The sequence below is a fragment of the Pyrus communis genome, chromosome 7 (genome assembly GCF_963583255.1).
Source record: "Pyrus communis chromosome 7, drPyrComm1.1, whole genome shotgun sequence".
In the NCBI taxonomy this organism is placed as follows: Eukaryota; Viridiplantae; Streptophyta; class Magnoliopsida; order Rosales; family Rosaceae; genus Pyrus; species Pyrus communis.
In genome coordinates this window covers 27,345,887-27,361,746 of record NC_084809.1, presented here as the reverse complement: position 1 = coordinate 27,361,746, position 15,860 = coordinate 27,345,887, and the positions used below count along the sequence as shown (strand labels likewise).

General features: G+C 37.0%; 1 protein-coding gene across 1 annotated transcript; it reads left to right on the top strand.

The window, feature by feature from the left end:
* Window positions 1-334: 334 nt before the first annotated feature.
* On the top strand, window positions 335-10,984 carry LOC137740386 (disease resistance protein At4g27190-like). The gene is made up of 7 exons (XM_068480263.1): window positions 335-546; window positions 639-735; window positions 2,468-2,519; window positions 2,641-5,314; window positions 7,994-8,563; window positions 8,744-9,574; window positions 9,764-10,984. Exons 4-7 carry the CDS (start codon window positions 2,684-2,686, stop codon window positions 9,965-9,967), a joined length of 4,236 nt encoding a protein of 1,411 aa, XP_068336364.1. The 5' UTR covers window positions 335-546; window positions 639-735; window positions 2,468-2,519; window positions 2,641-2,683; the 3' UTR covers window positions 9,968-10,984.
* Window positions 10,985-15,860: the final 4,876 nt, after the last annotated feature.

The following is a 15,860-nucleotide window of genomic DNA, read 5'->3' as shown; positions in this document are numbered from 1 at the left end:
AACCGCACCGCGCCCACTCCTACTAACTACGAAAATGTTGACTTTCATTGACCTTCGTTTGTAGACATATTAGAAATTTTCTCATATTTTATCCTTGTAGCACTCGTTGATATGAACGCGTAGGCACGATTGGAATCAAATTCAAAGCTAAAATGAAGCTTCTACGATTTTTGAACAACAAGAGTATTTCGGTAATTTCACAAGTGGAATTATTTCTCCACTTTGGTCCTTTACATGGCTGACACGTGGCGTTCCTTATCCTCTTTTTTGTCTGATACCCTTTTACCCTCCCCCCTTTTCCTCCCCCTTCCGTTCACTCTCTCTCACTCTAGAATACTCCTCTCTCTCTCTCTCTCTCGTCTCTACTCTCTACTCTCCTCTCCGGCGAACTCACACACACCTACATACATCCACACGGACTACCACCATCACAACCACACCATTCTCACCACCTGGACTCTCCCCTTTCTCCCTCTCCACCCCGATTTCACTCTCTCTCCTTCTCGGAACTGTGCACAATCACTGTGCACATGATTTTCCTACGAGGTAAGTTGATCTCACCCCTAAATATTCCTAGATCGGGTTTAGTAGGGTGATTAGGTAGTTTTTGAGACGTTTGGGGTTGGTTTTGGACGCAGGAATAGTCTGAGGAAACCTTTCCTAGTTTTTCCGGCGAGTACAACGGGTTTGCAGAGGATTTCCGGCCAACGCCGATGATAGCTCGGCCCCATTTTGGTACGAACTCATTCCCCATGTTTCTAGCTTCATTTTGGCTTTTAAATCATTGTTTTTGGTTGAGTTCTGACCTCAAAACGGAGTCGGGAAAATTCTCGCCCGAATGCCAGCCTTCTTCTTCGCTGGGGTCCGGTGACCCGCGAGTTTAACGGGTCAGACCCGGCCCGAAACAGCCCAGACCAAATCAGATCCAACCCACTTAGCCCAGGCCCAACCCACTAAACTCTAAACCCAGCCCAAAACCTTGGGCCTTTATAACCAAGCCCAAAAACAGAACCAGATCCAAACCCATCCTAAAACCGGCCCAATCCTTTGGGCCTAAACCAAAGCCCAAAACCCAAATTGAGAACCAGCCCAACCCAGAAACCCAGTTCCACGGTCGGCGCGTTAACGACGCCGATGACAACGCCAGATTGTTCTTCAGCGGAACGAGAGGCCGAGAGGCGGCGAGGAGGATGGGGATTCGGGGCATCCCAGAGCTCACCTTCGAGCCAACCACCCCTTCAGGCATCCCCACTCGCCCTTCTCCTCTGCCCTGACCCATTTGAATAAAATGAAGATTTAATTAGAGAAGACATCACCCCTGACTTGTTTTAAATAATGGATAAATTCAAGCTAGTGAACGAAGTTGGGCCGTCCAGTTTTTAGAGTGCTTTATTTCTGACACACGCTCGACCTTTCAGAGCGAGGTTGTCTCTGTTCTTGACCTCACCTTTGCTCTAAAAGATAGTAGAATAATATTTGTAATCTCAACTTGATGGATGAGCGAGCCAATCATCATTAAATTTATAGTAGTACAAGAGGAATTCGTGTAGAATAATACACAAGCATGATTATCTATGATGCACGGATACTTTTGTTTGGTCCTGTATTCCGTATCTGATACTTGATCGGATACGATACTTGCCCGATACAAAGAGCTTCTCTCTAATCAAAACCGTGAATACGACTTTCACACTCCTTCTACTGTATAAAGAGGATTAAATTTCGAATTTTTCTTCTCTAACAACTCAAATGTACTTGAATTTGAATGATGAATTATGTTTTAAAATGTGTAGTTTTGTTGCTATATACATTTTTATTGTATCCATAGAGTATCATATCTTAGTTTTTAGAGATTTTTCGTATTGCTGTGTTGTATCGCTGGATCCGTATCCGTATCCGTATCCGTGCGCCATAGATGATTATAGTCAGAACAAGAATAGAACTGTCGAGAGGACTTGGACTTGGATTATGTTTCAGCAACGGGAGGCGTGTCCTCATTGAACTTGGATTATTCTTCAGCAACACGAGGAGACGTGGAAGACACAGGTGGTTTATCATGCTCGAGCTCATGGCTACCTTGATTTTGCGGTTGATGGCCTCAGATTTCTTTAGCTCGTCATGAGCCTTTGGAACTCGTCGAGCCTTGGCAGACTTAACTTGGTCAGCTTGCGAGAATCGGGTGTCAACTTCAACGAGCCTTGGTGGTCCTCAACGAGCAAATCGTTCTACATTTGGTTATCTGCCTCATGCACCGGCTTTAAGCGTGCAGATATATTGTTTATTAAAATGTCTCAGTGAAATTCAAAGCATATTATATATGTTTTCATTGTTTATAAGATTTGAAAACAGTTGCTTAAGTTCCATAGCAAGCAAGTTGTTTTAGTATAATAATTGTATATGAAAACTTGTCCATCATCTCGACTTCTTGCAAGTGTGGTATAACCTTCTTTGTGCTTTTACTATGCAGATTTGCGTACTGCTCTGTTTTTCTTCAAGCCTAGTCTTGATCATGAGTTAAGGTATGACCTTTTGCTTCATTTTTTAAATTTCATCTGCTTTGATAAAAAAAAATAAAAAATAAAAAAAAAAAATCCTTTCTTGCATCCTAAAATTTTGTTTGGATTCGTATATATTCAACAGATAGAAGAAGCAGACGAATTGGTAAGCTGAAGGTGCCATTGTGATGGAGATAATCGCTACAATTATTCCTAAAATAATGGACTACACAATTAGACCACTTGGACGCCAAGTGAGTTATGTCATTTTCTACAAAAGCAACCTTAAAGATCTAAGGAGTACATTGAAGAATTTTAATGCTGTCAAAGTTAGGATGAAGCATACAGTTGAGGAAGTTGAAAGAAGAGTTAATCAAAGGGTGGAAGAGGATGTCCGAAACTGGCAGACAGAAGCGGATAAGATCTCTCAAGCGGCAGAAGCATTATTGGATGAGGAAGGCCGCCGCCGTGCAAAGACAAAGTGTCTCTATATATGTCCTAACCTGATATCCTATCATCGGCTCAGCAGAAAATCAGCTAAATTGGTGAGAAAGATTGAAGAGCATGAAAATAAAAAAGAGTTTGCCAGTATTTCTTACAATGTTGCCGTGGAAGACATATCTGCCGTAGCCTGCAATGAGTACATGGCCTTTGAATCAAGGACTTCAATGGTGAAGGATATCATTACGGAACTGAAAAAACCTGATATCAACAAGATTGGTGTGTACGGATTAGGGGGCGTTGGGAAGACAACACTTGCCAAAGAGGTTTACAAAGAAGCTATGGAAGAGAAGTTATTTGATGATGTGGTTATAATTCTAAATGTAAAAGAAAAAAAAGACAACGAAACAATTCAAAAGGAAATTACCAAAAAGTTGAGGATGGACGTTGATGAATCTGTGGATATGGGAACAAGGGCGAATCTCCTACGGGCCAGGATAAAAGAGGGGAAGCCTCTTGTCATTTTAGACGATGTTTTGGAAAAAATTGACTTTGAGGCCGTGGGACTGGTCGGTGTGCCGAACTGTAAGTTATTGTTGACATCTAGAGAAAGACAAGTTTTATTCCATGATATGCGTACACAAAAAGATTTTCAACTTGGATTTTTAAAAGAAAACGAAAGTTGGAGTTTGTTTGAGAAGATGGCAGGTGATGTTGTTAAAGACAATCGTATACTGAAAGAAGCAACCCAACTAGCAAAGAAATGTGGAGGTTTGCCAGTTTTGGTTGTTGCAGTTGCAAGTGCTTTAAGGGATGGTACTTTGGGGGAATGGAAAGATGCGTTGAGAAGTTTCAAAAGATTTGACAAGAAAGAATTGAATGAAAAAGCATTCTTGGCTCTAAAGTGGAGTTACGAACAATTGGAGGATCAAGAGCTTAAGCAATTGTTCTTGCTTTGCGGGAGTTGTTGCAATTTTCTCAGTGACTTGTTAAAGTATAGTATGGGTATGGGTTTGATAAAAAATGTTGATACAGTGGAAGATGCACGGAATTCATTGAATAGAATGGTTAAAAAACTAAAAAATTCTTGCTTATTGCTGGACAGTTATGGTGATGAGACTGTTAGAATGCATGAGCTTGTACGAGATGTTGCTGTTCGGATTGCATCTGATGATCAAAAGGCTTTTTCTAGAGCAGATGGAGATGAGGTGAAAGAATGGCCAACTGAGGATTTCCTTAAAAAATGCACAATGATGTCCTTAAAACGTTGCAAGATCCCCAGGCTTCCTGAAGTACCTTGGGAATGCCCAGAATTAAAATTGTTGATCTTGGAGAATGATGATATTGGCGACTCCCAGGAAATCCCAAGCAAATGTTTTGAAGGGATGAAAGAACTCAAAGTGTTGGATGTCACCGGAATCCGTATTCCATCACTACCTCTGTCTCTTCTCTCCCTAAAGCATCTCCACACATTGTGTTTAGATTATTGCGAGTTGGCAGACATAACTCTTGTTGGACAGCTAACAAACTTGAAAATTCTTAGCCTCCTACAGTCCAAGATTAAAGAGTTGCCCAAAGAAATAGGGCAATTGACTAGCCTACAATTATTGGATTTGACCGGTTGCTCTGAACTTCTTGTGATCTCACCTGGTGTTATATCAAGCTTGACAAGACTAGAAGACTTGAGGGTGGGAATAGACAGCTTCAAGCAATGGGAGGGTGAAGGTTTGGTCGATGGCAGAAGAAGTAATGCTAGCGTTTCAGAGCTGAAGCACTTGTCTCAACTGTCTGCATTAGACATACATGTTCCAGATGCTAACCTTCTTCCAACTAACTTGTTCTCCGATACGTTAGAAAGATACACCATACTTATCGGTGATTGTTGGGAATGTCCTGACATCTATGGAACCTCCTCGAACATGCTAAAACTCAAGCTTACAAGGAGAAATCAATTCGACCGAGGTATAAAGTTGCTAGTAAAGAAATGTGAGCAGTTGTACTTGGATGGGATGGAGAGTGTGAATATTGTTTCCTATCTATTTGACAGTGAAGCTGTTAAACAACTGAAGCATCTCCATGTCCAAAACAATGACGAAGTTAAATATGTCATTAACTTCGTCAATTGGAGTTATTCTGATAATGCCTTCTCCAACCTGAAATCTCTAGCTTTTGAAGATCTTGTGAGTTTGGAAAGTGTATGTTATGGGCAACTTATAGGCGAGCCTTTCCGAAAGTTAAAATCTTTGACACTCCGGAATCTACCAAAGCTTATTGGTTTCTCTTCTAAAGGCAAGCAATTAATGATTGCTACAGAAGCCGATGAAATCTTTACAGAGGATGAAGTTGGTGGACCACCAAGACTGTTCCATAATTGGGAGGTACTTTCTTAGTTATTTTTCTAGCAAAATGGTTGCATGATTCCTTCTCCAAATAGGTTTCTTCTTCGAATTTCGACATATAATTCTTCTTTTTTCTTTGAGTAAATTGTAGCTATGATCGCTTAACTTTAATTCAAGTGGAGTAATGATCCATCAACTAAAAATCCATCACAATTGGTCTTTCAATTTTAATTCAACTGGAGAAATAATCTCTTAACTTGAACCCAATTGTAGCAATGATTATCCCAACATAATTCGTTTTGACAAAAAATTTGATGTAGTTGACGAAAATAACCATAATTACACACTTTGATCAGTTGAGGGATCCTTATTATATAAATGGATATTCCAACATAACCTATTTTGACAAAATTTTGACGAAATTGATAAAAATGACTATAGCTACACATTTTGATAAATTGAGGGACTAATGGTAATAGATTTTTAGTTGAGAGACTATTGTTACAATTTACTCTTTTTCTTTCAATTAGAAAAAAGATACAAATGGTTAAGATTTATTCTTCTTTCAATAAGCAAAAACCATTTAAATGATATATTATGTTATTAGATTTTGATATTAAGATTTTTTTTTCCTATCAAGTTCAATCTTCTGCACCCATTTATGCATATGGTCGCTCTGTTTTAAAATTTTTGAGGCTTTTTAGCCAAAATGGTCATTGAGATTTGCTTAACATATCACTTTGGTCTCTGAGATTGAAAATCAATAGAAATGGTCCATAAGATTGTCCACCATCCATCATTTTGGTCATTCCGTTAAAAACTCTTCGGGCAATTTTTAAAGTTTCGTAATTCAATCATTTCTTAACCAAATTCAACCCATAATATATTAAAATGAAGATAGGAAAGTCTAGAATAAGATTATACCTATTTGGAAGCCCAATGGTTGCCGGAGGTGGCGGGAAAATAGTATGAAAGGTGATTGGTTCGCGGGAAAACTGGAAAACTCTTCGGAAACTAGTTAAACTTTAAACATTCATTATTCTTCAATACTCAATGAAATCATGTGATTTAAAAACAAAAATCATACTTCACGACGAGACGAAGAGAATGATACCCTTCTCGATGGCTAGCTTGCTATGGTTTGGCCGGAAAACGGCTCAAAAGTGACTGTCTTGGTCTCGAGTTAGCCACTTTTGAGCCGCTTTCCAGGCAAACTACCGCGAATTAGCCGTCGAGGAAGGTATCATTCTTTTCGTCTCATCGAGAAGTATGATTTTCGTTTTTGAATCACTCGATTTCGTTGAGTATTGAAGAAGTTATGAATGTTTAAAGTTTACTCAGTTTTCGACAAGTTTTCCAGTTTTCCCTTGGACCAGACACCGTTGAGGCTATTTTCCGGCCATCTTCGGCAACCATTGGGCTTCCAAATAGGTATAATCTTGTTCTACACTTTCCTATCTTCATTTAGATATATTATAGGTCGAATTTGGTTAAGAAACGATTGAATTACGAAGCTTTGAAAATTGCCCAAGGAGTTTTTAACAGAATGACCAAAATGATGGATGATGGACAATCTCAAGACCATTTCTATTGATTTTCAATCTCAGGGACCAAATTGATGTGTTATGCAAATCTCAGGGATCATTTTGACTAAAAAGCCAAATTTGATATCTGTCCATTCACTCATCCAAACATAACAGAGTTAACTACAAATAAAATAAAAAAAAAACAAATACAAAAATCAGAGCGTAGCCCAGCTTAATGGGTACCTCTCTGGCTCTCCAATTCCCCTTCCTTAATAAGGAATCTTATTATTTTTGGTTTAACACATGGCAAGTAATGAATGACGGTGTAGTACCATTCAATTAATGAGTTCAAATCTTCTGCACCTATTTATGCATGTAGATGTTCTGTGACCTTTTTTGAATTTGAAAATCTGTCCATTCACTCAACAAAACCTAACGGCGTTAACGCCAAATAAAATAAAAATCAGATCGTAGCCCAGCGTAGTGGAGAGGCTTGTATTCACAAATCTGACAGCCCAAAAGGGATTTATTCTTCAACATTCCCAGATTTGGTCGTCCCCTATTGTTTGAAGGAGCAATTAAATTGAAGGGCGAGGCTTTCGGGTTTGATTAATGGATTTAAAGTGAGAAGGAGTGCAATTGATATTGCTGCTGTTTAGTTTGGGGAAGTGAGAGAGAGAGAGAGGAGGATGAGCGGCTTCTTTTTTCTTACTTTTGTTTTTATTTTTATTTAATTTTACTGGGAGGACAGGGTTATGTTAGGGCTTAGTTTGTCGACATGTGTCAACTAATGAAACATGTCATAGAGAAGTCCACTTATTTTGAGTGCAAAAAATTTGAACTTGATCACCATGATAATTCATTATTTATCATTAAAAATATTCACAATAATATTTTTTTGGTATCAATTTAAATAAAATAGTTTTTTATTTGATCGAAAATAAATAGTTTAAATTTGGAATAAAATTGACATAACTTTGGCCCTACAAAATTGACATAGTTTATTCACTCCAATCTGTTCTTTGCTAGTTAACGAAAGTACAAAGATATACAGCTGTCTAATAGCCTAGTAGGTTACATTTTTAATGTATGACCCTTAATTTATATTCACACATTTGGAACATATACGACTAACAACAATGTAAACTATAATTTCCTAAAATAAACATGAATTTTGCTCTGTGCTATGCAGGTTTTGATACCCAACTTAACAACCTTAACTGTGCATCAATGTGATAGTTTAAGATTCTTGTTTTCGAGTTCCATGGCTAAATGTTTTGGGCAACTCAAACATCTCAAGATATCCAAATGTCAAGCACTACAATTGGTATATGACACATCATCTACCACTCAAGTGAATGGTTTTGAGTGCCCAAATCTAAACTCAGTTGACATAGACTCGTGTGATAGTTTGAAAAATGTTTTTCCCGCCTTAGTGGCCAAAAATCTTAAGCAGCTAAGCATGTTGAAGATTAAGAATTGTGATTTACTAGAGGAAATTGTCGCGAAGAAAGAACGACCAGAAACGGCATATGAGGAGTTTGAGTTCCCTAAAGTAACATGTATGGAATTTCATAACCTGACCCAACTTGGGAGTTTCTATCCAGGACTGCATGTTTCTAATTGGCCATCACTCAACACCTTAAAGTTCACGAAATGTGGTGGTGTGGAGATTTTGCCTGCCGAATTTTCAACATATCAAGACAAGCTTGAGTTGGGTCACCCAAGGCCAACGAAACAACCTTTCTTTTTAATGGAAAAGGTATCCATACTTGTACACAATTCTTTTGATATTTAAAATTTTATGTGATTTTTACATACTAGTTAAACATACACCATCAAGTAAATACAGTTATTATGTTTTTAATATTAAAGTTATTATGTGGTGTCCAGTTTTTCCAAAATATTTTAAAGCATGCTCTTACCGTTGATTATATTCCAGGATAAGTCATTCCTCAACTTGGAATACTTGGTTTTGGACGAGAACACAGAGATTTTGTATGGTCCACTCCCGGCAGAGTTGTTGAGAAAACTAAAAGGAATTGGTTTTGCTACTTCACATCCCAAGTCGGATGATTTCTTTGAGAATTTACAGAAAATTGAAGAGCTCCGTGTGTTCTCTGCTCCTTGGAAAGAATTAATTGTCCACGACCACCAAGGAAGTAGTAGCGGGGAAATACATGAAGTTAAGACCCTCCCACGTGTAAAGATTTTGTGCCTCGGCAATATGCCGGAGCTGATACATCTAGGAAAGGAGAACTCCCAACCAGGGGGCCCTGTTTTTCCAAACTTGGAATTTCTATGCCTAGAAAAATGTGGCAGATTAGAGAATCTAGCTTCAACTTTGATATCCTTTCGGAATCTAACCGCTTTGACCATATGGAGCTGTCACGGAATGCAATACTTAATACCTTATTCTGTGGCTAAGGATTTGCAGCAACTCCGGGAGTTGGATGTTCGGTATTGTGAAAGAATGGTAGAAATAGTGGCAAGCAACGAAAATGATTCAGAAAATGAGATTACTTTCAATTGCTTGAAAGATTTGCAACTTTCTGGTCTACCAAGTCTGCAAGGATTTTGCACGGGAAATTGCATTTTCAAAGTCCCATCCTTACCCACTTTGATTGTCGAGGACTGCCAGCTGATCAAGTTAAAGATTTCTCCTGATGGGTTACTCCAAAGTGATCCAAGACCAGAAAGACTACAAATAGCAGAGGAAACTGATGATGCACTAAAGCTAAGTGATTCAAAGAAGAATGATTGTGATCAAACCGTAAGTTCTTCATTCACTAATTAAGCATCTATTAATTTCACTCTCCAATTTTTCATCTTTTTCTGAACCTTGAACCGTTAAAATTAAAAGTCCGATTTATTCATCTTATTCATAGTTCTTCAGTCAGATTTCTTATTGAACAGTTTGCGTGTTTATTTGTAATCGTCAACTAAATATATATTTTTACAGGACCAGCTGATGATTGCAGATACAAATTTAGATGTTACAATTGTAACACCCTCTACCAAAGAAGAATCCTCATTTTTTGGCTGGCATGTTAAGTTTTTCCAGGTGTGTGTGATTGCTTGTTTGTGTGTTGTATTCTTCTTTCTTTTGTTTTTCCTTTTAAAGGAAGAAATATCATCCTGGGGAGCAGACTGGAAGGCTCTCTGATCTATTGGACCACACAGCACATTCCCCAGAAATCACATGGGTATGTCCAAATTTTTTGGATAGAGATAACTATGCTACTTGATGTCGTGCTATGACTGTTAGTCGTAGTTCCAAGAACAAGATGGGCACTACTCTTATCGTCAGTGACCGCCATATTGGATTTAAGCTGGCAAAGCTTCCTCCTCAAGGAAAAAGCCTTGGTTATGTGATTTCTGTGGGCTAGAGGCCAGTTCTAGCCTTGGTTATATGATTGCTTGGACCTTTTTGGCTTTGGCGTTACTGTGGTGGTTGAATCAGGGACATTGGAGATCCTGAAGATGCAGGCTATGTTGCCCTTGGCGTTATTGTGGTTGCTACTTTCAGTATACTTCTTTCTAATTTCTCTTGTTGCTGTGACTATTCTCTGTTCACCCCTCAACGGTCTGTGCCCAGCTTCGTATCCGAGGCCGATCTCATCTTGTTTGATATAAGCCTGCAAGCTACGGCATCAACTGAAAAGGTATCCCAGAAACTTGTGTGATTTGGGTAGGCACTGATACATATTCCAAGTCATGTTATGCTTGTGTTGACTTGTTAGTGTTTCGTGGTAAAAGTGTGATTTGTATTTGGAGCTTTGTTCACTACATTTTCGGTATTTGTTGTTTGGGAAATAATGCTAGTGTGATTTCTGTAAACATTGAAGCATTTGAAGTGGTGCTTGTATGCACTTGTCTACCGAAACTACTTTGTACTAGAGAGTGCTTATTCTTTACTAAAATCGGATCAATAGAATCGCATCTTTTAACTGGATGTGTGTACGTGTGTATATTTTTCTTTTTCGTTCGGAAAGAAAGCTAGATTTCATTGGTTGGAGTACAATTTTTTCAGAGAGCTCCTAAAATGATTTTTTTGTATAGTTTTAGCTAAAACTTCGCTACAAAATAGAGAGCACTGGTAAATATGCCCGCGCGTTGTTGCGGGACTTTAATGCACCAACCTTAACTACATTAGTACTATATAAATGAAAACACAATTGAAACCCATCAAACAAAACAATCCCACATTTTAAATGATTCAATCCTACTACAATTGAAATTCAGGGAAAGAATGAAAAACCAAAACAAAACTGCAGCACCTAAAAAGTTGTCATACAAAAAGACATGTCAAGAAATCTAGTTCGTTAATTTCCAACTGCTAAGTGGCATTATGTAACTCTAGTAGTATATAACTAATTAACTACTTATCTGGTGGGTTGCACTTTTATTCCAATGGTAAGGAAATGAAAACAAAAATCAACCCCTTGGTCTTAGTTGTGGCTGCAAAGTACTCCTTTCCCAAAACCTTTGAACTGTTCAGAGTCCATATTCCAGAAAACAAATGCTAATCAATAACCAATTAATACTGGGTAATCATTGAAATTAAAGTCCAGAATTCACTAATGTCAAATTTACAGCCAAATGAACAATCAATTGACTTAACTGTAAGGAAAAATGTGCACAGAAAAGTATCTAATTTCACAAAATAAATGAAACCATATCAAATGTCATGATATAAACTCAGAACTCGAAAGTTTAAGCAAAACCCACTCTCAACAATGTTGTAAAAAATAAAAAAATAAAAAATAAAAAAACGCCTTTTCATTCATAATTTGAAGTAATCCAAAATTGCAAGCAATAAAACGCTCCAATCAAAAAAGCTCTGCAAGGTCATGAAATTGCCCATGAATATCGCCACAAATTGTCACTGGCATTTTCACAGGCATGCAAATAAATAATAATAAGTGTCTACCCATACAATTTGAAAGATCTACACCAGCGTCACCAATTCAAAATGAAAGACAATAATGACGCTTTTTTCCCATACCAAATGCGATAACAGTGAAATATGTAATGTAACACATATAATAAGACACTAAAGAAACCAAAATTTTCACCTGAGCATTGCTTTCACCCATTAGAATTTCCTTTACTTTCTCGCATAACGTTCTCACCTACAATGAAGCAATGAAGAAACAATCATGTACAGATAGACGGTAAAAGTCCCAGATTATACTTTAGTTCAGATAGTTTTGTATGTGTATCAGATAATTCATTTTGAAAAAAACAACTGCCTTATCTTAGAGTGGCAATACAACCGCCTTATCTATAGTCAATGGCTAAAATATTTATAGGATCCAATCCATTTTTAAAATAAATGAGAAGCATGTTATAAGACAATTTGGTTCTTCACCTAATCAGCTCAAAGTTCCCTCACCAAAATAAATTCTTCGAATGAAGTAACCCCTCTTTTTATGCCATCTATAACTAATTTCATGTCATTCAGAGAACGACCTATTTACCATTTCCCGAGAGAGAGAGAGAGAGAGAGAGAGAGAGAGAGAGAGAGGGAGGGAGGGAGAGTTGCACATTAAAATCTTGAAAACAACAGAAAAAAGCTACAAAACTAGATGCATAAATACATAAAGTAATTCAAAAAACCAAAAAGTCACAAATTAGTCAAATGTGAGAAACCCAGAAGGATCTTCTTGGCAGAAAATAAATAAAAAAAATAAATTGTAGTAAAGATTTTTCAACTTTAATCAAATTGGAGCAATGGTTTAAAAATCCATTACTATTGGTCCCTCAATTGATCAAAATGTATAGTCATGGTTCTTTTCTTCAACTTCGTTAGAATTTTGTCAAAATAAGTTATGTTGAAAATACCATAATTGGGGTCCATCAACTAATAAAAACGTGTAGCTATGGTCTTTTTCGTCAACTTTATTAAAATTTGTCAAAATGAGTTATGTTGAAATGATCATTGCTACGATTGGGTTAAAGTTTGAGGGACCATTGCTCCAATTGAGTTAAAGTTGAGGGACCGTTTCTCCAGTTAGAACAAAGTTGAGGGACCATAGCTGCACGTTTTGATAAGTTCAGAAACCAAAGATAATGAATTTTTAGTTAAGAGATCATTGCTCCAATTAAGTGAAAGTTAAAGAACTATTATTATAATTTACTCTAAATAAAAATCGTGAGAAGAATGGGCAAACATGGATCCTAGAAGGTCGTGAAATTGCCCATGAATATTGGTCGGAAGAATATGCAAATAAATAATAATAGCTGTATGCCCATATAATTTGAAAGATCCACACTGCGTTACCAATTCAAATGAAGGACAGTAATAACGCTTTTTCCCCATACAAAATGAAATAACAGTGAAATATGTGCTGTAATACAAACATAATAAGAGACTAAAGAAACCAAAATCTTCACCTGAACATTTCTTTCTCCCATTAGAATTTCCTTTGCTTTCTCGCATAACATTCTCACCTACAGTAAAGCAATGACGAACTGATCATGTACAGATAGACGGTTCACTTGTGCATAACTGTTTTGTATTACAAGTATGCTTTTTATTCGAGCTCTCTATGACAATTTATTGTACTGCTAGCTTGATTCAGGAACTAATTAAGATTGCTTTCAGCTGGTTTGGAACTTTCATCTGCCAAGTCTGCAAGGCTTTTGGTCAAACCATCTTCAATAGTTGGGCTAAAAGTTAAATTTTTTAGCCCAGAAAATTTAGTTTTTAGCCCAGAAATAGTTTTTCTGCTCCAACCGTTCTAGCCTAAAATTTTAGCCCGGGATTATTAAAGAATGAACTTAGGCTATTTTTTTTTGTTAAATTAAATTCTTTTAAAAAAATAAACATGGAGACTATCGTAAATTAATTTTATGAACATTTTAATCTAAAAAAATTTAAATTCTGATAAATATTGAGTGGAGTCCACTTTGATTTATGGACTAAATTTTGGGGGGAATTTGGCATTGGTTTAACATTTAGCCCAAAATTTCCCCTTGGGTTGAAGTGGGTTTGGGGGAGGAATTTTGAGGGGTAATTTAGCTTTTAGCCCACAATTAGAGTTGGTTTCAGTGGTTTATACGTTCCTATGAGATTGACTCATCAGTGGTTTATACGTTCCTATGTGATTGACTCAATGGAGAAATTTGAGAATCTTGTACCATACTATATTTTTTATGAAAAGCTGATTTATACCTTCCTTTATCTTTCTGTATGCTTTCATTTGCAACTAATGCGTCCCACTTCTATGAAATAAGGTTTGTTGACAAGTTCTTTAAAAAATATATATGCAGGTAGGATTTCCTAGCTTGGACAAATTTTTTATGCATCTATTACACGAACTCCATAGACGGAGGTTATGGACACGGGAGAAAGTCACCGTATCCCGTATCTGACACGTTGAGGATACGGATACAGGGAAGATACGCATGGATACGCGCCCGATACGTATCAGAGTGAAGGGATACGTTTAGGACTGATGAGATACGCGTATCGTATTGTCCAGATACGAGTATCCTACTTTTCGGATACGTTTGAAACTAAAATAGGAGGATAATCAGAAGAAAAAAAAAAATAATAATAATCACAATAAATCCGCACAGAATCATGATTCATCGAACTTAGTTAACTGAAATCACTCTAAAATCGAAGGATAATCAAAAGTAAAAAAAAAAATTCGGATTTACATCTCGAACCTCATAAATCACTCTGCTTGGGAGACTTTCACGAATCACCATTGACCGTCATCTGCAACTGTTTCGTCGTCTCCGTCTGCAACTGCTCCGTTGTCTCCATCTTCTTCGTCTACAACTGCTCCATCATCTCCTTCGTCCTTGTCTGCAACTCCTGGTGAGTGGTGAGCTTTCGTTTTCACTTTGTTAATAGTTTCAAATCCGATGTTTTCCTGATCTTACTCCTCTGATTCAATCCATTCGAAGCCTTAATCTGATTCCCCGAGGACAAGTCACAAAACACATCTTTGAAACTGAAACTAAAAGCTTAGGCCTGGTTTGGTACTGAGGTGATTTTGAAAAAAAACTAGTATAAAAAAAAGCTGGGAGCTGTTTTTGTGTTTGGTAAACATTCGGCTTCAGTTTTTTTTCACAGTTTTGAGTGAAAAAAAGCCAAAAACAAGAAGCTGCAAAACCCAGCTTTGAAAAACCGGTTTTTTCTCACATCTGTTTTACATAAAAGTTTACCAAACACTATAATACTGTTTTTTTTTCAAAAGCACTTTTACAAAAATTTTTACCAAAAACTCTGTTGCTTTATTTCACAGCTGTTTATTCTCACAACACAGCAGAAGCAGCTTTTTTTAAAAGTATAGCAATACTAAACCAGCCCTTAATCTGATTAAAAAGCCTTTTGCTTTTCTGAAAGTTGAAACTAATATTATTATATCCATACCACTACCCACAATAATATATTATAAGACCCATTCCACTACCCCCATAGTCCATTCGAATCTGATGAAGCCTTTTGCTTTTCTGTTTTTAACTTTTTGTATTATTATAATATTATTGTGTTTTGTAAATTATAATATATTATTGTGTAGTGGTATGGATATATTTATTTATTTTTATTGATACATATTTTTAATTGCCGTATCCTTGAAGTATCGTGTTCTCGTTTTTAGAAATTTGACGTATCTCCGCATCGTGTCTTGTCGTATCCCCGTATCCATGTCCATATCCATGCATCATTGTGATTTGCTAACATATACTTAGAAGACTAAGCAATAAAAAGCAATAAAACAAAGATTGACTTCAAAATTTTGAAAATGTTCCGTTAGAGCATATCTAATCCCGCTCTCTGTTTTTATGTCAATTTTAACTAAAAAAATCGTTTTAGAAGCTCTTTATAAAAATTGTACTTCAACCATGCTTCTGTTAAAATCCCACATCGGTGGTGGGAAAAAAAACCAAGGGGTTTAAATTGATTACCCCACTCTAACTAATACCGAAGTTTTTTGTGGTAAAGTCTCACACCTTACAAATTTGATATGTGGTAAAGTTGGAGACAATATCAATATCGTTAGAATGGGGCAGGCTCGGCAATCTAATAATCCAACAGC

Coding starts and splice junctions, on each gene's coding strand:
- LOC137740386 (XM_068480263.1), top strand. CDS start 2,684: ATGGAGATAATCGCTACAATTATTCCTAAAATAATGGACTACACAATT. Junction 5,315..7,993: donor GACTGTTCCATAATTGGGAG/GTACTTTCTTAG, acceptor TGTGCTATGCAG/GTTTTGATACCCAACTTAAC. Junction 8,564..8,743: donor CTTTCTTTTTAATGGAAAAG/GTATCCATACTT, acceptor ATTATATTCCAG/GATAAGTCATTCCTCAACTT.